The 27,704-nt window shown below is 39.7% G+C and overlaps 1 protein-coding gene across 2 annotated transcripts in view; it reads left to right on the plus strand.

Annotated features, from left to right (window-relative positions):
* The window catches only part of SHANK2 (SH3 and multiple ankyrin repeat domains 2), a 343,309-nt gene that overhangs the window by 191,394 nt on the left and 124,211 nt on the right, over window positions 1–27,704 (plus strand). For both annotated transcript variants that reach the window (XM_005154182.3, XM_034062090.1), the window contains 2 exons: window positions 8,652–8,734; window positions 10,333–10,457. In XM_005154182.3, the coding sequence (XP_005154239.2) occupies window positions 8,652–8,734; window positions 10,333–10,457 (208 nt within the window). The remainder of the gene's footprint in view (window positions 1–8,651; window positions 8,735–10,332; window positions 10,458–27,704) is intronic.

Below are 27,704 nucleotides of genomic sequence, written 5' to 3' on the forward strand. Positions count from 1 at the left end.
GCTGTGTTTCATTTCCAGGGAATGCAGGACAGGGGGGTGGTTATTCCTTCTGCTTATCATAGCAAAGAAGGTGTGATGGAAACCCAGAGGGATTCCTTTAAACTAATTTGAAACTCATGGTTAGCATTCCTGGAATCACCAGACTCTTCCACCTATTTCATAATTGACTTATGTTAGGCTTTAGTATGTTCAGACTTTCTGGCTGAGTGAGCAAATCAAGTTATGATTCTGAAATGTCTAGTGAGTTTAGTAATAGTTACCGAGACCTGCAGTGTCAAACTGCCACCTTAAAGGGCTTGTAACACATTTTGAAAGTGTTAATAAAACACGTCTTTTTCTCCTGCAAGCGTGACTCAAGTGTATTACAGAAACAGAAATTGAGAGATCCCAAGGAAGGCAGATATAATCAATGAAGCATAGACTGCTTGGGTTGAAAGGGACCTTAGATCTCATCCAGTTTCAACACCCTGGCGTGGGCAGGGGCACCTTCCACTAGAGCAGATTGCTCCAACCCGGCCTTGAACACTGCCAGGGATGGGGCAGCCACAGCTTCTCAACCTGTGCCAGGGCCTCACCACCCTCATAGTAAAGAATTTCTTCCTTAGTTTAACCTATTATATGTTCATGTTTTAAAGGATTGATTTTCTAAGAACAGCTGAAGAAAGTGTTTGTTGTTGCATATAGTTACGGTTTTGTACACTCATACCAGTATCTTAGTATCTTACTTCCCTGGATCTACCTTTGTTACTTGTCCTGTTTGCTGACCTTGAACACAGTTTTCCTTGTGTCTGGGGTTGTCTGTGATAACACTGACCATCTTTAGCAAAAACATTTGGCAAATTATTGATTTTGAGAGCCTGTATAGCAAAGGAGTGCTGTTCTTAATAGCTGTTATTGTTCCTTTTGTGTAAATACTCGGTATGTTATGATGCTTAGGGAGAAAACTCCTGTTTCTGTGTTGTTCAATGTCAGCAGCAGAGGCTGGAACTGCAGCGGTTTGGGGTAGAGAAATACAAATTTAAAAACTAACGTGGATAAATATTCTGGTTACCTGAATGTTTGTATGTTTGTACAGTCTGTTCAGAGCTCATAGTACGAGTGATGAATATTAATATCATAATAGTACAGGCTTAGATTGTTCAAACGCTTGATAATTACAACTGAAAATTGCTACTAAGTGTTTAGGTATAAGTGGAGTGTGCTGTAGCCCAAATGCTAATGCGGTTGATGGCACATCTGTATGAAATGTCTGGAAGGTCTCTGCGTTATAAAACTCTCCTGTTCTATACTAGAAGGACGCTTGCCTAAATGTTTCCTGTTTAGTTTTTGCTTTGCGTGCTACTTGAATTGACCCTTATTTTTAAAATGCAAATAAAATTAAGATAATGATGCTTCTTGGTTTTTTTAAGCTCACTTTGCCACTCTCCTCACCCCATCATGCTGGTTTGTGTTCTCCTTACCAGTGCAGAGGCAAGAGAATAACAACATTCTTCTTAAAGAAGAGTGTATATATACTCATTGTATTCTGTGTGTATATATAGTGTGTATATATATATTCATATATGGATATCTGTCCATATACATGGGCACACATGTATCACACACATATATATACACACATGTATATGTTGTATGTGTATGTATACAGCATCATGACCTTACCATTGAGTTTTTTCCTCTTCATATTCAATCCTGAGATTTCTGTATCATATAGAATCAGGCTTTTACTGGATGATTTCTATTTCCAGGAGGTTGTTTGACTTCCTGTTTTGCCATGTCAACACGTTACTTTAGTGGTTGCAGTTCCAGCAGCATAAGGTGAGAACAGGAAAGAGCCTAATAGTAGTACTAGCCAAATCAGTCAATTGAGGTGTTCCTTTAGATCACCTACTCCTACACACCAAAGAATAGGATATTAGGTATCATTAAAGGGTGGATAAAAGAATATGGGCTGATACATATACATAGAGGATGTTTATCCTTAGTTCTACATAAAAAATAGTTTCTTTGCACTTGTGTTACAAAATGTAATGTTTCTCTTTCAAACCTGCATTTCAAACCTGTATTTCTTTGTAATGTTTTATAGCATAAATTCAACAAATTATACAGCATTGTTACCATCTTTACCATGGGCGACTTCTTTGTGTAATTATGGATAATCTTCTGGGCAACTGGCAATTAAGGGCTGGAAAAAGCAGCACAGTCTTTCTGACTTCCTGATTGTTATGGAATCACTTCATGACTGATATTAGTGGTTTTGATAACTTAGTGAAGAACTGTTCATTTTTACCAAGGGCATCAAGTATTCAAAATCCAATTCAAAATTGTTTACTTGTTTGAAAGTGTGAATGAAACACCTTTTTAAGTGGAAGAAGTTAGTACACCCTGCCAGGCTTTACTGTACTCTGTCATTTCCTCTGGGCAATAGAAGAATAAGGGGGTATCTGAATGTCTTTTATGGCATGCTACAGCTTGGCATATACCTCTTTCATCAACAAATGAATTTCAGTTTAAAATATGCAGCCTTGTTTTTCTCATGATGAAAGATCTGTGTGATGTTCACTGAACTCTGTAGAAACAGCACTGATAGAGGAGATCAAAAAGACAACTACATTAATATAAGAAGCAGATAGGAGCATTACTGAAGCATCCTCTTTTCTTTTCCCACTCTTTTACTTGGCCTGAAGGTCCCCAGTTAAGGAAGACATGGCTGTGCTGAGTTAACCATTCATACATGAGGGAAATGTAAAGTTGGCTGAGGAGAAGTTAGGATTCTATTGCAATTTGAATTTATTTGCCACGAATTATAAAGCCAGAGAGAACAACAGTACACAAGATGGTGGTGTTTCCTTCCCTGTGTTCTTCTTTTGTTTTTTGCCTGAGTGCCAGCAAGGCATTGACAGACAACCAACAGTTGGAAGTGCAAGTAAAGATACTGTCGTTAGATGCTTCAGTTTCCTTAAGAGCACCTGTGAAGCTGGAATCCATAGGAAGCACTAAGCATTTTATTCCATGCTTCATGTCCATATGGAGCCCTGATTTTGTAATTGTTTTGGTGAAACAGCAGAATGACTTGGAGTCCTTGTGAATGCTTGATGGAATGATGCTTGTTCTCCGGTGTGTTTTGAAGACACTAAAGACTATTTTGAGAACTGTATTAGCTTTTGTGGATGGGCAGCTTTTTTGACTCCAAATACGACATCTAATTCAGTTTTAACAGTAAATGTTGTGCTAATGGGAGAATTCTGGATCATGATAATAAAATCATTGTTTTGGGAAACAGTTCAACTTCAGCCTAACTCCACTTTAGGTACAATAACTCCATGGAAGAAAATGTAGGCTTGTGCTCCAGTCCCGTATGTGAGGAAGCAAGAAACAATTACATCCATGACTTCCTACAAACAATGCTGATGGGTTTTGGCATAAGAAAGGGAAAAGTCAAATGCTGCAAATGAAGGAAACAATGTTTTTACTTATATATACCCTGTTGTGAAAAAACTCTTGGCCTCAAATATGAAGGAGCAGAAAAGACAACCCTGCATTGGTAGCTCTTCTGTGTGACTGTTTGTCCGTTCTCCATCATATATTACTTAGTGTCCCATCATTATACTCCTTGGATTTCTGTCCTTAGCTACCTAGTAAGAAGTTCAACAGCTTAAAGTTTACTGTTCTGCAGTGTTTCTGTTCTAATGACAGGTTGTGCCTTCCTTGAGTAGAATGTTGAGGTACATATCAACCGTCTATTTAAAGATATTTTCTTATTGCCTTCCTCCCAAACACATCCTGCTGTAAACCTTCAGGAAAACATACTTTCTACAGGAAAATCATTTAGACTTGTCTTACGTGACTGAAATCATATTGGCAAGATTGATCAGTTGTGCAGAGCAAGTCTGCACGTATTTTGACTCAGGGCAGGACAAAATATGAAATTGTATTTTTATAGTGAATATCCTTTGTAAGAGTATATTGTGCTTACAGAAAGTGTTGCTGGAAGGTAAGAATAAGTAGTTGAAAAGGCAAACTATAGAAATATAGGAAGTAAACACACTCATTTGGTTGTAACTCTGGTTGGTTGAATCTCATGTGTGATCTGTTAGATAATTGTGCTGCCATGGAAGGCTGTAGTCCAGTTTGTTAAAGCTGAAAATGTTCGACTTAGGTTATGTTTCTGGTGGATGCACAATTGGGAGAGAATCAGGAAAATAATTCCTATTTAAATTCAATGTTTTCTCTGCCTTAGGGAGAGATTGACAATATGCCAAATAGCCATTTCTGTTTCCAGATGATGATGAGTGGAGCATCCTCTACGTGCTGGTTTTCAGATTCAAGTCAGCACTGGTACACACGATACAAACTGGCCTAAACGTGTTCCATGGTCTTGCCAGCTTCCATCTCTGTTATTTAGTATTTTAACTTTTGGAGTAAGTCATGCTTTACAATAAAGTGTAGTTACTCTAGTTGTGAAATGGCAGCTAGGTTTCCTGGGTTTGCCTCCATCAGAAACCTGTGCTTCAACCTTTATTTTCTTCATACGTATCTTTATGAAGGACTTGACATTTCTGCTTCCTTCCTCAAGTATTGTCTTAGTGGGCTGTTAGCAAAGCAGGAATTCTTGCTGTCTTGACATGCCTACACAAAAGATGGTGGTTTAGTTGAACGTAACAGTGCTGAGTTCAAATCTCAGGTATCTGCCTGAACATGGGTAAATCTCTGTATTTGCCTTTCTCCATTGAGAAGTCTGTAAAAGTATAGAAATTCCAACATTTCTGCACAATTCTTGAGTCCTGAAGTGTTAGGGAAGCCACATGAACTGATGAACATCTATGGTTTCTAATGCTTAGAGGCTGGATAAAGCAAAAGTGATTTTTGATTGACTCATTTTTTAGCCTGAAGTTTTTATATGTAAGGTTGTACTTCATGCAGTGTTCTGCACCTGGAAGGATGTATTTTGCATTTAGCTTTGTGTGCAGTGAATCTTGGACTTGCACAGCTCAAAATCCAAGTAACGTGTGCCCTATTTAAGTAAGGAGCTGTTGACTTTAAAATTACACATTGCCATACTATGGAACTAGTAGCATTCTGAAAACCTGGCTCTGATGCTGTTTGAACAGATTTGGAAAGGATGCTGTTTGATTTCAGTTTGAGATGGGGCAGAAATGAACTTTAAGGATTTTACCTGTTGAAATTTGGTGTGTCACAGGTAGCAGGGAGTGTTGTAGAGTGTGTTGTTTGCCTGTACTCAAAGCATCTGTGAAGAAACGCCTCTTGCTTGAGCTCAGACCTCTGCAAAGTCTCGTAATGTAATGTCACCTTGATTTGTCGCTGGTAGCTATAGCCTATACCCATTCTGTTGCTAAGTATTTACAACACCTTCAGGATCAAAGAACTGCTGCCAAGAAGGCTTGTTGTTATGAGAAATTTTGACCTACTTTTACAGTTGGCACCGCTTTAGCTGCCGGAACCAGGTAGACTGTGAACAGAACTTCAGTATGTCTTCAGTGAAGAGGTCCAGGTTGATGTTGAGATAAGAACCCTGTTCTCAAAGCAAAAGAAAGCATTATAGCAAACAGAGGTTAAACTTCTTTTTCCCTTCTTCTTCCCCCTTCTCTCAGGGGTGCAAAGTTTGCTGGAGAAGGGGTGTAGAGACTGCAGGTTTGGTTTATTTGTGTGCACATGTTTGTTTTCCATCCCTTTCCTGCTCCTAGTTCTGAGTTCTCCAGCACTGGGGGGTGTGTAGAGAATCAGTTTACTTTCTTGTGATTGCTTTAAACAAGTTCAGGCTGCTCACACCATAAGATAATTGCAGGTGCCCTTCTCCTAAAACGTAAAATGGGGAGAAATAGCTACAGATCTGATGTTTTCAGACCTACATTTTTGCTTTCCAGGCTGTGATGGGTTTTTTGTTAATGCAGTATGTGACTGAAACAATGTTTTAAGCTGTATTTGTCAAATAATAGAGATCAGTTTGTACATGATGTTACCAAAAAGTCATGTTGCACTTCTCCTTCCCTTCCCTTTCTCCTTCCCCTTGCTTGTAAACCATGAAACTTTGTGAAATGTTGGCAATTTAGTATTCCCACTTTCAATGTCTAAAGTGAAGTCTAAACCTGGGTAATTTATGCTATAAAGGTGCAGTACATGAAAAGAAAATCATAGTTGGTTTTCCTACTTTTAATCTGAACAATTGTAGACCTCTACATTAGGAAGAAGTGAGCATGACTAGAAGATACCTGTGATTTCATTAGCTGGCTGCGACAGGACTCTGGATGCCTTTTCTTTAAGTGCTTAACATTGATCAGGTGAATTGATCCCAAGTTTCTGAGCACTGCTTTTGGAACTTCATCCTTCAGTGTTTTAAGGAATGATAAAAGGAATTTGTTTGCTTTTGTCAGCAAATGTGAAGGACTCAGAGCCAGGTTTGATGACGTACCCACCTAATGGGCTTCTGAATTCCTTCTATTAATGAAGTGAGATGAGAGTTGGATTTGGGGAGGGAAGAGGAGGAGTTACCTTTGAACCAAACACTTTCTATGATTAGATTCTCAAAAGCAGCCTTCTAATTTCTATTAAGCTATTGATTGTTTGCAAGGAAACTTGAAGGAAATGGGTTTTATTAATTTGACTGTGTATTAAGAAGAAGGCTGAAGACAACTTTACTGTTGACTCTTCAGCAGTATGGGGCCCCATCTTGAAAATGTGAGTGGTGACATGGAAAAACTGAGCCAGTGCACTTGTAGGTTCATTCAGTTTCTATCAGTTTTGGATATTGATGGAGGGTTTCAGTACTACAGCAAGGGCTCTGTGGGTTGCATGTTCCATCACACCCTCATATCCATAAACAGGAGTGTGTTTGGCTTTTAATTGTAAGTACAAGTAATATTTGTTTATATAGTAAATAATCATAGAATCATAGAGTTGTTTGTGTTGGAGTGGATTTAAAGCTCTTGTAGTTCCAATCCCAGCCATGGGCAGGGACACCTTCCACTTGATATGATAATAGTAAGAAAGATAAATAATAGTAAATTGAGAGAGCATTCAAAAGCTGTTGATACTTATGGAGATCATCCGTTGCTCAGAAAGTCACCACTGAGGTAGTATAAATTTGTGTGTGGTGTTTAAATACTCTGGAGTTTGGAAGACACAGCTGCACCATCACATTAGCAGTAAGAAGTCACATCCCTCGGAGCTGGAAAGTCACTGAAAGGATAGCCTGGAATATGCAAAAGATGTGGAGTTTGGAGGCTGTCCACTGGTGTCCTGCTCTCATTGTCTTTGTCTTTGTCCAGAGCTTTAAATGAAAAGGTCACATTGATTTTAATTTCATTACTTTCCTCCTACCATTCTGGATTATTAATGGCACCAGAGTAGATCTGGTCTCTTAGCATATCCAGTGCCTTAGGGACGAGGTTCTGTACGAGACCAGTGGTCACAATAGATGACTGGGAATGAAATAAGAAAGAAAACTTGCTCATACTTCTTTCTCTCTTAACTAGGTTTGTAGGTATGTTAAAGCCAACCTAGCAGCGTGTTTTGCAGCGCTTCCGATTCATGAATACTTAACCCCTGACACTGCCTTTGTTCAGAAGAATGTCTTGCAACTTGTGCTGTGTAATGATTTTATACCTTAAAGAGCATTCAGAATCATTTTTTTACTGTGAGCTTATTTTTAGTAACCCAGCGTTTAATGACAAGCACTAAACAACATGAGGCTTTTGCAGATCATTCCCTGCATGAAAAAGATCCCGTTTTAATGTGGATTTTATGCCTTTTCCTCCTCTACCGTCTACTTTTTCCTTAACCAATGACAGGAAGATTCTTAAGGCTACTTTCTCTTTAAGGACATACTGCTTACATAAATAGCCCTTTACACTGTCTCCTCGTTTTATAATACTAATTGTTTATCGGAAGATGGGAAATATTCCTTAGAAATGTGTTTTCCTGCTTGTGCATGCCTTGTTACTATTTCAATTATGCAGATTCTTGATGCTGTGGAAATTGGTGCCTGATGACGCCAAGGCAGCTGCACGTTGTTAGCATTGTAGGCTGTCAGATGATCATGTGGGATTCTTGCAGCATGCAACATTCAATAGGATTGAAAAAGGGCTTTTGATGCAAGGCATAGCTTTCAGAATATATTTGTGCCTTTTAGTTAGCTAATAGAAAATCATAATTTATTCTCTTTAAATTTAAAATGCTGCCTCATTTTTCTTCTGGTTGGTTTCATTTTGGCTTCACTAGAAGATGCATCTGGTACATCCACGATTGAGGAGTTTTTTAATGATACTGTCGTTCAGTTCACTTACTTTTTTTCCTTTTAGAGTCCTAGCTAGCCAACAGATTACATGATCACATGTTCATTCAGTCATTCATATAGAATACAAACCACCATGCATGATTTCTTCTTCTTTCTTTTTCCTCTCTGCCTTTTTTATTCCTTTTAAGTTGCTTTGTCATGTTCTCTTTTATCATTCAGCTTAGTCTTTGTCTTCCCCTCGCTACTATTTGTTCTTTATTTTCCCATGCTTGGTTACTGCAATATTATTTGATTAACGGGCTGTGATGATGATGAACCTGCACACTGGAGGAGCAGCTACTACAGTGGTGATGAAGGGATGTAATAATGGTCGCTATCCTCGGAATTCTCTCTACAGTGACTGCATAATAGAAGAAAAGGCAGTGGTCCTGCAGAAAAAAGACAATGAAGGATTTGGATTTGTGCTCAGAGGGGCAAAAGGTATGTGCTTCTGTGTGTGTGTTTGTGTGTGTGTGATGTGCACTGGCATGAAGAAATTTATACATCTCGGAATATAAGCAGGAATTATTCTTGGTGCACTTGGTTGCTAGACAACAGGATTCTCTGTATGCTGTACTACTCAGACAGATTTTAGTGGCTTCTGTCTGAAGCAGTTTGCATTTTTACATAGGAGAAGCAGTGTATAATCGTTTGGGGGGGAGAAAGTTTTGTCTGTATTTCTATTGTGTTGGTACATGTAATATTTTGTCCTTAATGTGTTCTGTTGTGCAGTTTACTAACTATGGGAAACCTGCTTTCCTTATAAAACCTGCTTCTTTATTTCAAATGTCAGTCTATTGAAATAGGTCTGCGAGTAGAAATAGACAAGAGAGTGATGTTTTGTTTAAAATAGGTGTGGATCTTCTGCAAGGTGACATTGGTGCAGTTTTAGTATGAAAATATGATCTTTTTTTATATCTACAGAAGCTGCACGTATGTTGCATGGCCTGTAGTGTGCTCATTTTAAAAGCTGTTCGTATGTTAAGCCGCATGTTACTTTTCTGTAGGCTAAAAGCTATAATAATGGCATTCCTAAGAGTTAAAAAAAGCATTCTATTTAATGCTTTGCTTTTTAACTTTCAGTCCAGTTTGCTCCTTTTGTATTTAAAAAACATATATATGATGGTATGTCCCATCTCCTGCTCCCCCTCATTTTACATGGGTTCTCCCTTGCCTTGCTTGAGCATGAGAATTATTCCACATCTTCATTCTTGGGACATCGTTTTTGCTCTCCTCTATTCCCCCCACCCCTAAACCATAGATTTTCAGTGTTGTAAAAGCTTCTCTTATTTTAGTTAAAGAAACATGTTGGGAGTTGTGTTAGGAAGGGCACCTTTCAGCTAACCCACTGGCAGGAGTTGTCTGTGCATTGAGCAGAGGTTACTCCCTCTGTGTAAGCCCAGCAATTTTGCCCAGATTTTCTCTGTAACAGTGAGGGCACCTCAGGTGAAAGACCCAAGGACTTTTTTGCTTGTACGTGTACGTGACAGAGAGAGGGAGAGCTGTAACAGGGCCTTGCCTAAAAAGTGATTCCTTCTGTTATCTTCTTTGTAATACACCCCTAAATCTAGAAGACAAAAATCAGTTTGGGCTTTTGCATCCCTTCCCACTCACCCCATCCCCCCCCCTCCCCACTTTGGCCAGATGCTCTCTCCTGGCTATGGTACCTCATTTATTTTCAGTTGGATGTTGCCAGATTTACAAGCATTTTGCTAGGCATACAAAGGCTTACTTAAAGTAATACTGAATATCCTGGAATACTCAGAATCCAGCTCTTGCCTCATGCAGCTTGATTTGGTTTGTGTCAGTAAAGAAGCATGTCTTTTGCTCTCTGAATGGAAGACCTGTGGATTGCTGTTGCAGAGAGATTGCACTTTATTCCCAGCATCTTGATATCCTCTGAGGCAGAACCCTCTTACTTTGAGCACCCACCATTTTTTAAGCCATAAATTTCAATGGCCAGTCATAGGCCTTTACTCAAGTGGTATTTACAAGCACTCCATAACTTTCTTATTTTAATGTGGTGTTTATTTTTAAAGCTGATACACCAATTGAAGAATTCACCCCAACTCCAGCCTTTCCTGCTTTGCAGTACTTGGAATCGGTGGATGAAGGGGGAGTAGCATGGCAAGCTGGCCTGAGAACTGGAGACTTTTTGATCGAGGTAGGAGATCCTGCAATTTGATTCTCAGTGTTCTGTTGGGGAAATAGTGATGTTTTCCCTTTGTTGGGCAAAAGTGGTGTGATGCTTCTGAAGAGCAAGTGCAGTGGAGTGACACCAATAATGTACTTCACTTGATCTATATTAAAATCTCGTGCAGCATTTAGGAAAGCATTTAGAAAAGAGCCATGTTCAGGTTGGCTGGGAATTTTCAATTTGGTCTTCCTGTTATTTGGGAGCACACTATCAGAGACATTTGGGAGGTTTTATTCTTCTTTGCATGATAGATTTCAATATTTGTCGTAGGCTATCAATTCTGTGGTCTTACACTCACTAGAATAGATGACTTTTTATGCAACTGTTTCTGCAATCAGAAATATCAGTGGTTTAATGCTGGTTTGCAACCATGGAGAATAAAGCAAATCACCTTGGCTTGAAATGAGATATTTCCAACAGTGCACTATAAATACAATCATATAAAAAATAAGCAATGGATGTCAGTGCAATAGAAATTACTTTAGAAAAAGGTTGTATTTAAATACTCTTTTCAGTCACACCACAAATGTCTTCACGTTTTAGGTTTTGGAGGCTTTTGGGTTGGTATTTTAGGATTTGGTGCAATAGTTGGTGCTCCTCTTTGGTGTTACTGGGCAGTTTGCAACAAAATCAGGATTTGGGATTTTCCTCCTCTTCCCTCCACAACCTTTTCATGACCAACACCGTGATGCTGTGATTCTGTGGAACTGTCTGTTTGAAAATAGGCCTTTCAGGATGGATCAACCAAATCTTGTCTCTAAGAGCTTTTGGTTTGATTTTAGTTTTTCTTCTTCAGGTGCATACGTGCTTTGTTAAAGTGTTTACTGGTGCCACAACATTTATTTCTGCAGAGCTGGTCTTTACATTTGGGAGGGGATGTAATCTGCAGCTTTTATTTGTTGTGTGCACTGAACTCCCATGGTGATTGAATTTAAATAGTTGCACAGCTTCTTCATATTGTGACAAGTGAAAGAACAGGCTTTGCAGACTTCTCATGTAAATGGAGGTGCATTTTTAGCTGGGTCTTCTAAGTACATTTTTCTTACTGTTTCTTGAGAGTAAGCATTTAGCTAACTGTTAAGCAACGGCTTACAAATCATGCTGCTATGGACTCTGTGCAGGGATGCTTTCAAACTACAGTTACTGGTGTTAGGTGAGGGTTTGACACAATGCTTTATTTTTAGAAGTTGATTTCTTGTTAAGCTTTTCATCAATAGGAAGTATGAATATTCTGTACTGGCTGATTTTGCAGATGGATTTGATGGTGAATAATGTGTAATTTAATGGAGAGGATTACAGGATGATAACGACGTGTATGGATTTTTTAAAGGTCTCTAAAGGGATGCAAGGGGTCTGGGTAACTGATTTGGCACAAAGCTCTGCTGGTTTGCTGGCAAATGAAAGAAGAATTAGAATTAATTGTATAGACAATTTACTCCAAGCCTTAGCTTAGAAGAGTAGTTAAACATGCCCATGCATTGCTGAATGGGGACATTAATCCATACTCTACACAGTCCAGTATATTTGTAATTAATTCTGAAAGAAGCAATTGTGACATGCAAATCAAATCCATTTCTGTGTCATTTATGTTCATCAGACTTATTCTGTTCTGAATTCTGCAACTGAATTAAGAGGCTACGGTGATCCTGAGGAATCACAACTTTGCTGTGGTTGTAGACTTGTTGGAGAAAGGCAGGGGTTTTCTGCTTTATGAGATACGTGTGCAGTGCACAGGACTGGCTATTGAAAGCCATCTTAGAAGATATTTACTGTGATGCAAAAGATAACTAGTGCTCAAATAGAAATTAGTGATTCACCTGCACTTCTAGGAATGCCAAGCTACGTTATTTCTTGTGTTGAACCAAAGAGAGTTAAATGTACTACACATTGTAGTGAGTGGTTGTCATAACTGGTGGAGTTAGGCTGTCTTACTGTGAAATGATTTCTCCCATGACTCTGAAGTTTCTGCTGCTGTGTGTAAGTGCCACCTCAACCATTTGTAAGTAATATAATGCATTTATCATAAATGTCACATGAATAATAAAAGAGTTAATGGGCAACTAGGATCCTAATTAGCCCCATTTATAACACTTGCAGCAAGCATCGGGCTTTAGGAAAGTGAGAAACCAGTTTGGCAGAGGGCAAAATGCAAGGGAGAGCAGATGTTTTGTTCTTGCTTGAGGAGGTTTGGTGCTTCAGGGGTATGGAGATACAGGGGATCTCACTGTGGAAAGGCAGGTTTGACAGGAAGATATATCCTTTCTTTTGGAAGGACTGATCACGAGGATAGCTGAAGAGAAAGCATCGTTTTTTATGTGTAATTTTGGTGTCTGGATCTTCTGAAGGGGATAAGACTTCACTGTCAGCTACTGAGTGGACTGAAGTAGTTGTACGTTGAAGATGACACGTGTTGAGCAGAACAAATAAAAGATCAATGCAGAAAAGGAAGAAAAGATGTCTTGCTTGAGCAGGTAAACAGAGCAGATGTGAGCTGGAATAGGGTTGGCATGGTATCATTTGACTGAGTTTTTATCAAGCTTGCACTGATTTGTCCAACCCCTACAATGAATTTTAACATGAGATTTCAAAGATTAAACTTAAACTTGCCCCTTGAAATAGCATTCACAGACTCTTCATTGACGTTTCTGACAATACATGGTTTTATTCCTTGCTTCAAACCCAGTCATATAATCTGTGGTTAGAATTCCAGTGTATGTCATGGCTTTTCTGGAGAGAACACAGGAAAACTATATGGAAAAGCGCATGAGTAGTTTTAGAGGTGAAACAGAGACAGCTGTCGTTGAATGTGGGGTTTCATAAGCACTACAGTGGTTGCTAATTCATGTGATTTTCTTCACTTGGATAAGCACTGAGAAATGGAATACAATTATAATTTGGTTGTTATATCTCGGGAGATTATATAGCTCTACCACAGGTGCTATTTTTCACTGTTTTATCTGCCTTTGTAATTGGGCAAATATCAAGATTCAAGTAAACATCAACTAAAAGTAAAGCAACACATTAGGGCAAGTGCTACCCAACCTGAAACTCTCAGTTTCCAGTAGAAGGGGATTTTGAAATCTATAATCCTCACTAATGTAACACCAGTTCTGAAGCCATTGGAGGTAGCTGGTAATTTGTCAGAGTGACTGGATATCTATAGTACAACTTTTGAGTTGGAAACTGCTTAATCAGAACAAATCGAACCATACACTGATTTGATTTGTTACTTGAGGTATTTGCAACAAAGCAATGTAGTAGCTCTGACTCTAAATCCCTTATTTATAAAGAATCTTTATGTGCCTAACCCATTGTCACCTTTGTTTAGATGTAGTACTTGAACTAATAGAAGCATAAATTGAGGAACCACTAACTACTGCTGTTCAGGAGTGCTGCCTTAAAATAGGATGTTAAATTGGGGTTGTGTTTTCTATTGGGATTTCCTTTGATGACCTAATCAAGTATAACCATCTTTGAACAAAGAGATCCATTAAAGTGGAACAGGTTTTTTAACTCAGAATAGTCTTTGGTTTGGTTTAGTATAGTAAGATATAGACTTATAAATTATAAGCCGGTGGATTATTAACTTATTATTGTTATACTCATGAGTGTGTTGTATGATGTAGTACATGGGGAGTTTTCATCTGCCACAGGGCATATCTCATAACAAACAATAATGTTATAATATCAATACTTAGAGAGTGAAACAAATTCTGCAATATTTTACCAGAATAATGCATTTTGCTCTAAATGAGGCATTGCAGTTTACATTATTGTGCCATAAAATCACTTCTTTTTCCAGACAAATGGAAATGTTATTGTTTTCAGAACAGCAGAGCTGCTTATTTACATGTCAGTTGGAATGTAAGCTAGATAAAACCAGTGTGTTACCCATTAATAAAAAAACCAAGGCACAATTCAAGGTTTGATCTGAGGCTTAAACCCAGAGGTAGTAATAGAATAAACCTCATCACTTTGGTGCAGAACAGTTCAGTCAGTGCTTGTACTAGAACATGCAAAGTGGTCTGCAGAATAGCTGCCTGTATTTCTTTATCCTCCAAAGCTAGTAGAATTTACTACATCAAACATGCCTTTAAGCAGTGATACTTAAAGGTGGAAAATAGACATCATAGGTGGAAAATAGACATCACTTTATTACAGCATTATTTTATCATTGTGTTGTCACCGTCCTCTGGCTGTATGTAGGAAGTAGCAATAAGCATTTAGGGAGACATCTAGAATAACTGGAATGGGGATTTTGACATGCACACAGAGGTAACTTCAGATGCATATTTAGCAATAGGTTAGATTTTCATAGTTTTATTCCACTAAATAACTTTCTACAAACTTTAAAACTGATTTACAAAGCAAGTTCTTAACTTATTGCTGTAACTTCAACTATAGGAGTATTAGGAGTCATTAGGAGTATTTTTAGCAAGCACAGCAATGTTACTTTTTACATTTGCATTCAATGGCTGGATGAATTAGTGGCTTTACAAAGCCATCTGTTACTGATTGAAATCCTTTTAAGAAAAGAGAAAACTTCCCATCCTCAATTTTCATTAGTTACCCTGAAACTGGGTTTTCTCCTGTTTCTACTCTGAGGTTCTCTAACTTCTGCCACCACGTATAAATCTAAATCATGTTTCTTTCAGGCAGCTACAAGGGAATCAGGATATTTTTTCTCTCTTGCAAATAAACTGAGGCTTTGTTCGTGTCTTTGTACTAACATGGATTATCACATTTGGTGCCAATTTGGCTCCTGCCCATGCGCTGAGCTTCCCCCTTCGTGTGTCCAGCAGAACGGCTGGGCTCAGTGCAGCACACTCTGAGCTGAGCTGTTCCTAGACAGCATCGAGTTTAGGTTTTGGCTCAACTGAACCAATACTACTCTTGCCTGTTTTAATGATGAGAGAGATTGACCAAAACTGCCACAGTACTGCAGTGTCTCAGCACGTGTATATATTTATTATGTCCTGAAAGGTTGTGTGTGTGTATGTAAGTATGTGGTTATTGGAAGGGTAAAAAGTCTCCCACTGACCTGCAAGTCTGAGGTACAGCAGCTCTTGCACACCTACACTGGGCACTAGTATTTTTCCATCTATATAATAGACACCTAGTTTTATTCAACCAGCCATTAGAGGAAAAAGATGATTTCTGTTTACCACTTGGTCATCATCCTCTTGGTGGCATCTATTCATTAGGGACTGTAGTGATAGGAAAGGGGTAACGGGTTGAAACTTAAACAGCAGAGGTTTGGACTGGATACAAGGAAGAAATTCTTTACTGTGAGGGTGGTGAGGTACTGGAATGGGTTGCCCAGGGAGGTGGTGAATGCTCCATCCCTGGAAGTGTTCAAGACCAGGTTGGATGAAGCCTCGGGTGATATGGTTTAGTGTGAGGTGTCCCTGCCCATGGCAGGGGGTTTGGTACTAAATGATCTTAAGGTCCTTTCCAACCCTAACTATTCTATGATTCTATGATCTATAAATGATGCCTATTGAGCCCAAGCATACCCCTGACTTCTTAAAATGAGAGTTATCAAAGCCCAAAGGAAACTTTCTTCCTGTTTTGGTTTGTAAGCTCTTCTGCTTAGGTGTAGCTACAGATGTATTAGAGAAATGGAGCTTCTGGTGGGACAGTGTTCTCCTGGAAGGGGGACACTCTGGCGTATCTGCACAGTCTCTGACCAAAGAGATTAACTTTTCACTTGATGGAGAAGTATTTTGCTTTCTTTCCACTTTCAGTGAGGGCTTGGGTATGGGTTTTATTTTTTCTTCTTAATTTCTGTTTTTAGTGGATGATGGCAGCTGAATGAAATTATTGTGCCTTCAAACTGCTTTGGATCTGCACAAAAGCGCTGTAGGAAAATGACAACTATTTTGGATTGTTCTTTTTATCTGCTTAAATGCAGGCTCCGAGCTGTAGGAAGTGATGGGATTCCAAATGTGCTCTGTGTGATCATAAAAAAGATGGACCAATCTTGTTTAGTTCTAAAAATACATTAATAAGACTGTTACCTCTCGGCATAGATGGAAATGGGCAAACAAAAAAGAACTTGGTTCTTACAAGAGCTTGGATATTCTCACCTAAGCAAATAATATGCTTTAAAATAAAACTGAAAAGCAGACAAAAATGGAATCACTTTGCTGTTGTCAAACACAAAACCAGGCTGTGAGCAAAATGGGAAGTGTTTGCCTTTAGTCTTGATTCAATGTGAGGTGTACACAGGACTTGTATTCCCAAGCTGCAGGAGAAAATGGTTATTTATCTGGTTTCCCAGAACTGTCACAAGTACCTGTTTGATACTGAGCACTGATTTACATGCTCCTTTGAGAGGAGGATAAGGAAGGAATTTGATGGTGATGGCAGCAGCAGTCAGTTAGCTCTGTGTCCATGCAGTTCTCCATTATGTTTTATGGCAGTCTGACCTAAATGCCACAGTGGTTTTGCCAGCATTTCTGTGCTGAGGGATCCTGCCTAAGCTCACAGGACTGTGTGTGGGACTGTCCATAGGGACCTGTTTGACTTCCTGTGAATATGAAAACCAATATTTCCTACTACATAAATATGTATTTATACATGTAAATTACATCCTACTACAAAATCCTCTAAAACCCAGCAAATTTGCTTAAAGATAAGCTGCTTACTATAAACAGACAGTTCTTGGCCACCTAGAAGCCCTCCAGTGGCATCCAGCCATCTTGGCTATCCAGTGTTTCATGCAGAGCCATGGATGATCTTCACTCTTGCAGAAGTCTGTCTGTCCTCTGTTCAGATAATACAAGATAATATAACTCTTCCGTTTCCAGCTGTTAGCTATTGAGATTGGGTATTAAGACTAATAACACCATAAAAGTAAATGCTGGTTTTAAGGTATAGTTTGAAGATTTCCAGAAAACATTATATTAAAATTAATTTCTCTGAAGCCTGTTAGCTTTTTTTAGTCTCTTGATACTATGGAAACCTGCTTGCTGGAATGGAGCTATATGAAAAGCTGTACTTGTGCCTGGTATTTTGGGGGAGAAAACACAGTTTCTTTGAATTGTGGGATGTTGCTACAAACCTGCAAAATTACAGGTGAAGGGAAACAGAAGAGTTGTTAGAAATGGTGCAGAGTTAACTGCCAGATTCCTGTTGTGGAGTGCTGCAGCAGAACTAATCTGCTACCTGGAATTCTTCCTTTTCCTTTTTTGGGGGAGGTTTAAGCAACTTACAAGCAGGAGGAATGCTATAATATGGAGTTGCGTATGTGTGTACATAGGTTTTTAATGTCTTTATCACTAGTTTTCTTTGTATGATTCTGAGACTGTCAGTCAGTTCGTGTGATGCTGAAAAGCTGAACTCACCTTCTGGTTGTTCTTTATGAACCACAATCTTGTCCACAGGTTAAAAGGAAAGTTGCTTGACAACTGGTGATCACCTTCCCTTCAAAGCCCTTGCTCCTCCACACCCAAACTTTCTTGGGTTTTCAATAAATAGCTTAATCATGGTCAAACACTATGCAAACACATCTTTGGTATCATCTCCAAATGTGAAAAGGCAAATGAAAGCTTTACAGCTGACCAAGTACTCCATTCATTTAGTTCTCTTGGTAGGTTTTAACCCATACTGTGGAATGGGATTCCTAAAGTGGTTTAGACATTTCAGAGGTGTTAGATAAATCACTTCATGGGGTTTACAGGAGAGGCTCCCCACTGCTTTGTATGGATGCTGGAACTGCAGAAGCACTCTTCATGTAGGGAAATTCAGAACTTCTGAATTTTCAGCTCTAGCTGAAGCTCTGCATTTCTTGAATTCTTATTTCTTGTGTGTTCAGTTTCTAGTATGTGTCTCCTATAGGAGAGTGGCTGTGGGCTCAGATTTGATTACTGATTAAAGCAGGAGAAGGCTTCTTTTTCTTATCCTGCTATTACTGTAGATGCAAGGAAAAATCACAGGCTTTTGACTTACCCCTAATTTGGGTCCTTACATGATGACACAGTTAGGGCATTCACAAACAGTATGGGGGTCTATAACAGAAAATAGAGGTGTTCATAAACAGGGCACACAAAGCAACAAGGTTTGATAAATGAACTAGTGAAAAGCTTGCTGAATTTAATAGATGGGAACATTCAGTGTTGGAGGTATCACAGTAAACAGGTGCTCATCCCACTCAGATGCTGCTGTGCTCCTCCAAAGTTACTGTTCAGCTTATGTAGGAGACCAGGGAGGGAAAAGGTGATGACAGAAGGTGGCTTTCCAAGGAATCCCTGCCTTGTTTTGTTCTGCTGCATTCGAAGCAATTCCTATGACATGTGACTGTGGGACTCAGCAAATTTATCTAAAAAAAGGAAATTGAAGTATACTTTAAATCAATCAGATTAGAAATAACGTTTTATATCCTATTGTAAGACTGATACGAATCTATTCAGAGAGTCTTGTATGTAACCATAGAGAATAATAAACCTTTATCTCTATTACTTCATTTTTGCTTCATATGTTCTGGCAGTAATTTAGGGAGCTGGATTTCTGCTTCTCCTCAGCTTTTGGTACAAAGTTTTCACTTGTTAAAAACCCCAACATTATTTCTCTATGGTGAGAGTTTTTGCCTGTGAGTTTTCAATAGAGGGACTCCTGGATAGTCTTCATGGCAAGTGGCAACTCTCATGGAGTGCTGCATGGATGGACTTGAAGGTCTTTGAAGGCTTAGCTGACCAGAGCACTTAAAATTGTCCAAGCAAATACATCAAATGGTTAATGGAGTTTTCCAAGAATGAGTAAATAAATGGGTGATAGGATAAAAGAGGGAGCTAAATGTATCTTTATTTGCTGCTGAGAATTTAGAAGCATGTAAGTACATAAAGAAGTCGTCATGGAAGAGTTTATTTACAACCTGGAGCAAAAACGGTTGATTCTGGGCAATTATAATGGTTGTTTAGGTACTTACTAGAATAAAGGAAGTTAAGAGGGAATCATGAAAACCCTGGGCAGAGTAAGTCCATGAGGAGATAAGCTTCACCATGAAATACCCATGATTTATGAGTTTAATAGTTGCTAAGGAATTGCCATGAAAGATGGCAGAAAAGCCTTTTTATAAGGACTGCTTGGACTTTCACTGATTCCATATAACAAAATGTTGTAATCTTAAATGTATCTGATGCCAGCCCACATGCTAAAATAGGCGAGGGATTGTGAAGCTCATGCTTTGTACTCTAAAAAGCCAGACCACAAGGCAGGAACCAAAGTCCTGCACTAACTGTGTTGTATTTTCTGTTAAAGAAATACAAGCTGTATAATCAAAGACTCCTTTTTTTAATTCACAATATAAATCTCTCTAGTATTACTGCAGTTCCATCTTTTAGAAGTGTTCTTCGAACAACTGTGGTTGGTTTTAATGGGCTCAACCTCTGCCTTGGCTTTTCAGCACTGGATAGGTTTGTGTGAGGCTACAGTCATTGTTGGCAGGCTTGGAAGTTGTTCACAGTGCATTTGATATATTTATTTACACGGGGGGTTATTATGACTCACTTTAACTGCTGAATTGAAGAGAGGACTGGTATTGAATGACCAGCAAAACAGTTATTGTAAGCCTTTCTGAAAGTTTCTGGTCTGTTTTTTGTATCTAAATATGCCTTATTGACTGTGCCTATTAACGGAGCTGGCTTTGACAAAACCCATACAGATTGCAAATTGATTTTAAGATGTGTTTTGACTGTGAGTAGCTATTTGGTTCCCGTAATTCCCTGTGTCATTTTAGAATCTGTTTGAGATACTTCAATAGAAAAATCAAGCATCCACCTAACAAACTGGTTGTTACTCAGAGTTGGGAATGATGTAGGCACCTATTTTCCAAGGATCACAAACAAGGATTATTCATCCCCAAGTCTCATTTGTCTGCTATTTTTCTTCTGTTTCTTGTCCCTATCCCATGCAAACCTCTTCAGAAGTGCTGTTCAGTTCTTTAGGCCTTTTGCTTCTGTCTTACAGTATGGGCCCACCTCTGGGTGCTTGAAGTTGTCCCGTTGGGTCTCCCAAAGGTGAATTGCTGTGATCTGTTGTGATTGGTTACACAGCATATGAATTGAGGTAGTTTTCTCTAGATAGGTCTTCTTCCACCTGTAATAGTGTTAGAACTTCAGTATTGAGATAGAGCTTCTCCTTGGCAGCTCTAAGATAAAGAAACTGCCCATGTCTTACCTGGTAGCCAATAACGTATAATGGGCTCCTGCTGCCATTTTAAAACCTACAATACAATATCCTTACAAAGTAGACAGGATACCTTGCAGTATAAGGGCATGGACCTGTTAGAGTGAGTCCAGAGGAGGCCAAAAGCACCTCTCCTATGAAGACAGGCTAAAAGACTTTGATTTATTGAGCCTGGAGAAGAGAACACTCTGGGGAGACCTTAGGAGTGCTCCCAGTGCCTAAGGGGGCCAAGAAGAAAGCTGGAGGGGGGCTTTTTACAAGAGCCTGTAGAGACAGGACAACAGGGAATGGCCTTAAGCTGTCAGGGGAGATTTAGATTGATGTTAGGAAGAAGTTCTCTGAGGGTGCTGAGGCGCTGGCACAGGGTGCCCAGAGAAGCTGTGGCTGCCCCATCCCTGGCAGTGTTCAAGGCCAGGTTGGACACAGGGGCTTGGAACAAGCTGCTCTAGTGGAAGGTGTCCCTGCTCATGGCAGGGGTTGGAACTGGATGAGCTTTAAGGTCCTTTCCAACCCAAACCCTTCCATGATTCTATGATTTTAGAGTTCTGTGAGACAGAGTTCCAGCTTTCTGTGTTAAGTATATTTGCCTTGTCTATCTGAGTGTTTGGTGTTTGGTTTACTGGAAGTGGAAACATGGGTTTCAAAGCTATGCCAAGATGGGTAAATACTCTGATGGGTGCATATGGGACTGGATCCTCTACGAACTATTCAAATGAACCTAATCTCATACCTTACATGTTGTAATTTAGGCACTGACTTTTATTTCCTTCTTCAAGGGGGATTGAAATGAAAACTAGAGTACTTTCCTGTAGATTAAAATGCATTAATGTTAATGGTGACTGTCACTGGAAAAGAAGGGCTGTTTGGATAGATATTTCCATCTCTGTTTATGTAGTTGATAATTTCATATGTTCAGCAGTGGAAAACAGCAAGGCTTTGGAACATAAAGAACATGAACTGGTACAGTATGTTACACTGCTGTAAAACTCATCAAGGATACCTTTTGCAAACGAGACTGCTGTTGGCTTTCTGTCATGACAGAGGAATTTATAGTGAGTGAAATGCTTCCTTCATAACCCATCTCTAATTGCCAGATTACTATTTAAACATCAGCTTGCCTCTCTGTTTATGAAGAAATATTTGATCTTTTAAGTGGTTTTATATACCGTGTTTTGCTGCTTTTCCTGTACAAATGAATGTCATTAATCCAATGTAATGGTTTTTCTGTTTTCTTTTTTCCAAAGACCTTTTGTTGCAGTGAGGTAGAACAGTTGTTGAATTTTGATTTTGTTTACTGATGATCCTAGATGCAAAACTGATGCTGCTGTGAGCAATTATCCACCAGAGAGCTTTCAACACAGTAACTCACAATAAACACCCGATCGGTGACATGATGACAGCTTTTGGTGGCTCCATGATCCCATGCTAAATATTGACTTTCAAATGGGTGTTATTGTGCAAACCCGTGGTTTAGAAAATGCTGTTTATTCACAGGAGAGAGGTATATAAAGCTGGATAAAGGAATATACTAGAATTAAAGTGAACTCACTTGCAGGGTTACCACTTCTGAAGCTGAGTCAGCAGAACGGAATCAGAGCGTGGTTTTTGATTGCTTTCTCACAGTAAAAGGTGTTATATACTGGAGTTTAAACTGTTGGAGAAGCCAGTCTGAGTTTAACCAGCTGATGTATAAGAAGGTGAAGGAAATTTGTGCTGTCATTCAATCAGCATGATGTGTATTCACACATGGCTCTGCTTTAGAAAATGGGGATTGGAAAAGAGAGAGTAAACTTCAATCCATAGCAGTCGCTTCTGAAGTTAATATAGTCTTACCTCAGAAAGGTGTGTAACTGCAGTTAAACTGCACATAGTAACTGAGGTTTAGGTTATTTAAGCATTTGCTAATGCAGGGTAGGGTTTGGGGTTGATTTCTTTTATTATTTATTATTTTTTCACTAAAATACCGAGCTGAGTTGCAGCTCTCAGTCAGTTTGCTCCATCACTGCATTGCTTAGGTTACTCTGAGGTACAGAGATTGAGCTAACGTGTAGGAGCAGCTTTGTTTAAAATGTCTGGCCTATCACAGAATCAGCCGGGTTGGAAAAGACCTTTAAGACCATCAAGTCCAACCATTCTCCAGCACTGCCAAGGCCACCACTAACCCATGGCACTGAGGCCTCGTCTACGCAGTGTGTGAACGCTTGCAGGGATGGTGACTCCAGCCCTGCCCTGGGCAGCCTGTTCCAATGCCTGAGCACCCTCTGGGGCAGGAATTGTTCCTCAGCTCCATCTAAACCTCCCCTGGTGCAGCTTGAGGCCGTTTCCTCTTGTCCCATCCCTTGTTCCTTGGGAGCAGAGCCCAGCCCCTCCTGGCTCCATCCTCCTGTCAGTCACTTGTAGGTCCCCCCTGAGCCTTCTCTTCTCCAGACTGAACCCCCCAGGTCCCTTAGCTGTTTCCCATCACACTTGCAACATCACACAGCACCAGCTTCATTGCTCTTCTCTGGCCCCACTCTAGCACCTTAATGTCTCTCTTGTAGTGAGGGGCCCAGAACTGAAGAATACAGCCAGAATATTCATTCCAAGTTGATGAATACAGTTTGGATTTTACACACTTCTCCAGTAACTGAGGTGGGACTATTTTTCACACTTTTGGAAGGCACCGAGTTTTCAGAGGCACGTTTGGGTGCCATGAATCACCTTCTGCTCATTCCCAGGGCTGCCTGCTTTTAAACTTCTAATTCTTGCATCTTCGTGTGCATGATTTTGTCATTATTTTAAGGTCCCCAGATTTTTTCTGTCATTACCTTATGAAAATGATACTCATTTCAAAAGAAAACCTCTAATTTTCATCTTTAAATATACTGGTTATAAATCTAAGGAAAAAATACGTAGGTATCTGGGTCTCAACTTTTTATTTCGATCTCATAACTGTCTTTTATTAAATCCTGTTTTTGTTGGGCCCTGGCAACAGAGAGTACTTGATATAGTACTTAACCTAATGCTGAACCGTGTTTCTATTTTGAGCTGACACTGAGCAATGGCTCTGTATTATGCTTTATTTCTTTCAGACACACTTTTGAGTCTGTTACTGTTAGTGGCCAGTTCTCATATTGGCTGCTTTGGCAGCTGTGGGGCATTTCTGTCCTCAAAAGGTCTTGCTAGAAAACATCAGTGGTATGTTGGGTTTTTTGTGTAAGGTTTGGTTTTTCCTTCTGTATTTAAATTTGATCATTTTTTGTATCTATGGAACAGTTTCTTGCCCCCTTTGGACTTTGATTTCTTGTCCTTAGGGTTCTGACCAGAGAATCACTGCCTGCCATAAAACACGCCATGTTAGCATAACACCTTCTTTTATTGTTCTGTAATATCATCATTGGAAGAAGTGTCTCTTTTGAATGATTATTTTAATTAGTTTTGATTCACTTTGATGATTGTTCTCTCCTGGGCATACAGAGAACTGCCTCGCAATGAAGTGTGCTCCAAGAACTGCCCCATTACAATTACAGACGTGAAAGTATTGCCTATCAGGCCCTGATGCTGCTCATTGCAAACAGTGAGATGCTTCGAAGGTTTATCTTATCTTCTACATGCTGCTGTAAAGCTGGAAGGAACCAACTTCAAACCCCAGCTTGCCCTGTAGTTACGTAGTTCCTTCCTGTCTAGGCTTTGGTATCCAAAAGATAGAACGGAATATTTAGTCTGCACCACCTGCAGAATTGTGTGTTTGCTTTATGAGTGGCAACATGGCCTAGTGTGAGATGTCCCTGCCTATGGAGGAGGGTTGGAATTAGATGATCTTAGAGTTCTTTCCAAGCTAAACTGTTCTATGATTCTATGAGGAACTTGAATACATCTGCAGGGCTGACTAAAACCTAAAGTAGGCTCAACAAACCTACTACCAGTGGATCCTCCTGGTCCCTGCAAGCCCCTTCTGTTCCAAGCTCAAGAAGGGTTTGATTTTATTAGATGCCTTCAATATACATAATCTGTATTAATGAGGTTTTATAAGATGCAGCGATGTCTTCCTGCCTTCTACTCATCTTCCATAAATTAAACTTCAAGTGTTGTACTCTGATTTTGAGTGGGATCCACCAAGGGATGAACTACTGTCAGAAAGGCAAGAGACCAAAAATAGCTTAAAATGTAACCTCAGGATACTTCTCTGTTTGTCAGTCTTTTTGCTAAAGAGAAAAAAAAAGTATCAGGAAAAAAACCCTACAAACTTCTAAATGTAATCCCCAAAATTGAACGAAGTGGAGAGAGAACAAGAAAATTGGGGAGTGCTGTTTATGATTTTATGTTTTCAGTGTACTGAGACATTTGGATCCGATGGTTTAACAGGCTGTGATTTATTTTGTGATGCAGAATAAAGCTTGGAGGTATCAATCTGAGGATTAACTTTCTATATGCAAATTAGCAGCTTGACTGAATGGCTCTGTTGGGTTTTTAGGATGTTAGGGGTGGATGAAGAAGGAAGGGGATATGCTTAGATCCAGAACTCACTTAAAATGCAGGATTTATTAAAGGTAGGTAATGTAGAAAATGCATGCTCACTTGTTTCAGGAATCAATAAATACTAAAGAAAGGCTGCTCAGGACTCGAAGAAGGTTTTGGAAGGTGTGTTTTGAACCAGCCTTCATTGCTAAGAGCTACCAAGTCAAAATAAAACAGGTAATTTCGATTCAAAACAGAAAACTGTGGCTTCATAGACAAGATTTCTCTCTTAAGGATTCCAGAGTGCAGCTGGGCTTTAAGTGAGGGCCTCTTGTTCCAGATTAGGGACAAAAATGCTCCAAAGACACTTCAGGCAAGCACAGAAGTTGGGCTGGATAAATCCAGTCCATGTGTTTCTGCATGAATACTAATAGAAAGCCAGTGGCAGTGCATGTTTTGGAAGATTAACCATTGGAACATTGTCAGATTTATGGCTGTATGTCAAGGCTCTGAATCACTTAAGGATTATCAACAGTAAAATATGTCATAAGGCTTGTAACACACTGTTTATATGTGGAAAAGAGCATAAATCCAGCACTGCCTAATTTTTATTATCTAAATTCCTCATTTTCAAAGGATTTCTTACAAAGATAAAAGCACTGATTGTCTGTAGAATCCATACTCGCATCCTCCCATGTCTTGTCATCTTACTGCTAATGCCAACTTGTACCATCTGATTCTTTTATCAGTTACTATAGATAACCCTGTAGTTCAAACAGAGATACCCAACTTGTGTGCCTTAGCTTATTGTCAAAATTAGGCTGCAGATCCCAAATTCACAGAGCTGGTAGTAAAATATGAGAGTCCAACTACGCAGTCCCAACTCCCTGTGAGAAGGGCTGTCACATTTCTTGTGTGGTTGAGGCTCCCAGAGACGTGCAGTCCAGACAGATCCCTTTTCTCTCAGCATTACTAGTGGTAGCATGGGCTGGATGCATCTGCCTCAGCTACCATATGTATCCATCTCTTCAGGCTGTTCATGTTTTATGGCAGGATGCCGGAATGTTTCTGAGTAATGCCAAGTGGTGAGGAATAATAATAATAATAACATTAACTCCTTTATACCTTACCCAACCTGAGTAGGATTTTGTGGAGCAGAGCATGCTTTGGAGCCTCCCCTGCTCACCCCTTCTCTCCTCCTCTGTGGCCCTCAAAATGTGGAGATGGGTGTGTTAGGAAGCCTAAATAGAAAGGTGGATATGGATGAACTTTCTAAGGAGGTGATAGTATGAAAAAGGAAGATGCAGTGATTCTCCTACATATTTTTCCATCAGTTTGAAAAGTTAATGTGTGGTTCTTTCTTTTCCCTGTTCTGTTTCCCTGCCAAGGTCAAATATGAATGGCAACCACTGTGTTAATGCTGACAGCCTTTCTCCGCTCTTGTCTCTCTTCTCGAAGTGAAAGATTTGCAGTAGCAATATAACAGAGCACTGCAGGCTTTTCCTTGCATGAACCAACCTACCTGCCTTCTCCATGGAGTGATTTCCAAATCATGAGAGGTGACTGCTCCTATACTGAGAGCTGGTGGCTAGGGATAGTTGAGTTATGGTAGTGTTATTAAAATATTGACAGCATGTCACTGCCTTAAGGATAAGACAAGTGTATTTCAATAAAGGCAGGAGAAAGAAAGGATATCAGGAGTAAACAGGGAAATGAACACAGGTGAAAAAATTCCAGGAAAAAAAATAACCAGGAAGACCACAAACACATTGATTTTACTCACACTGCTAATCAGCTTTATCACATTATGAGTCTTCATCAGAGATTCTTGGAGATCTCTACACAGGCCCAGCCAACCCTGTGAGATAATCTTTGCTGCTTTTCTTTGCTAAGGTTAGTGCCTTCCTCCTATGCCTGCCTTCTTCCCCCTTTTACTGGAAGATGTTAGTTTTAAGCTGAGCCGCCACTGACTGTATTCAGTGTGGGACAGGAAGGTACGCGTTGTAGTCATGCTGCAACCACACACTGCATGTTCCCATCAGCCCAGCAGACTGCACGTCCTCAGAGTTGGGAATGAGCTTCCCTGGGCTTCCTGCCTGGAGCAAACAATAGCACTTCACTAGTTCTCGAGTTGCCACTAATTGAGGCAGTGTAATTATCAAATGCTTGGACTCATTCCCCATGTGAAATAAAACAGCTGTGTTATAATGTTATGATCAAATCCTTTCACTGTTATATGACCTAATAAATGAGCGGTTTGGGAATCATGCATTTGTGACTCAGTCTGTCACTAAAATACACTAATTCCATCAATGGTCTTTTGGATAAATTTCTCTGAATGGGTACTAGTTTACTCTCCCTGAAACAGAACGGGGCTCTTTACCTCTAAGTGGTCTTTGGTCTGCAGAAGAGTAATGAAGAAACTAGAAAATGAAATAGTTCTGTAAAGAACTGGCTTCACAGGGGATCAGCTGCCTCACCAGTTTAGTGAGAGATGTAGGCCAGCTCCTGAGACCTCTCAGAATGGTCCTGGGTTGCTGCCCAAGGAGCTGCCTGGATACACTTTATGTCGATTGATCACTGTGGAGA

This window comes from Melopsittacus undulatus, chromosome 4, assembly GCF_012275295.1.
Source record: "Melopsittacus undulatus isolate bMelUnd1 chromosome 4, bMelUnd1.mat.Z, whole genome shotgun sequence".
In the NCBI taxonomy this organism is placed as follows: Eukaryota; Metazoa; Chordata; class Aves; order Psittaciformes; family Psittaculidae; genus Melopsittacus; species Melopsittacus undulatus.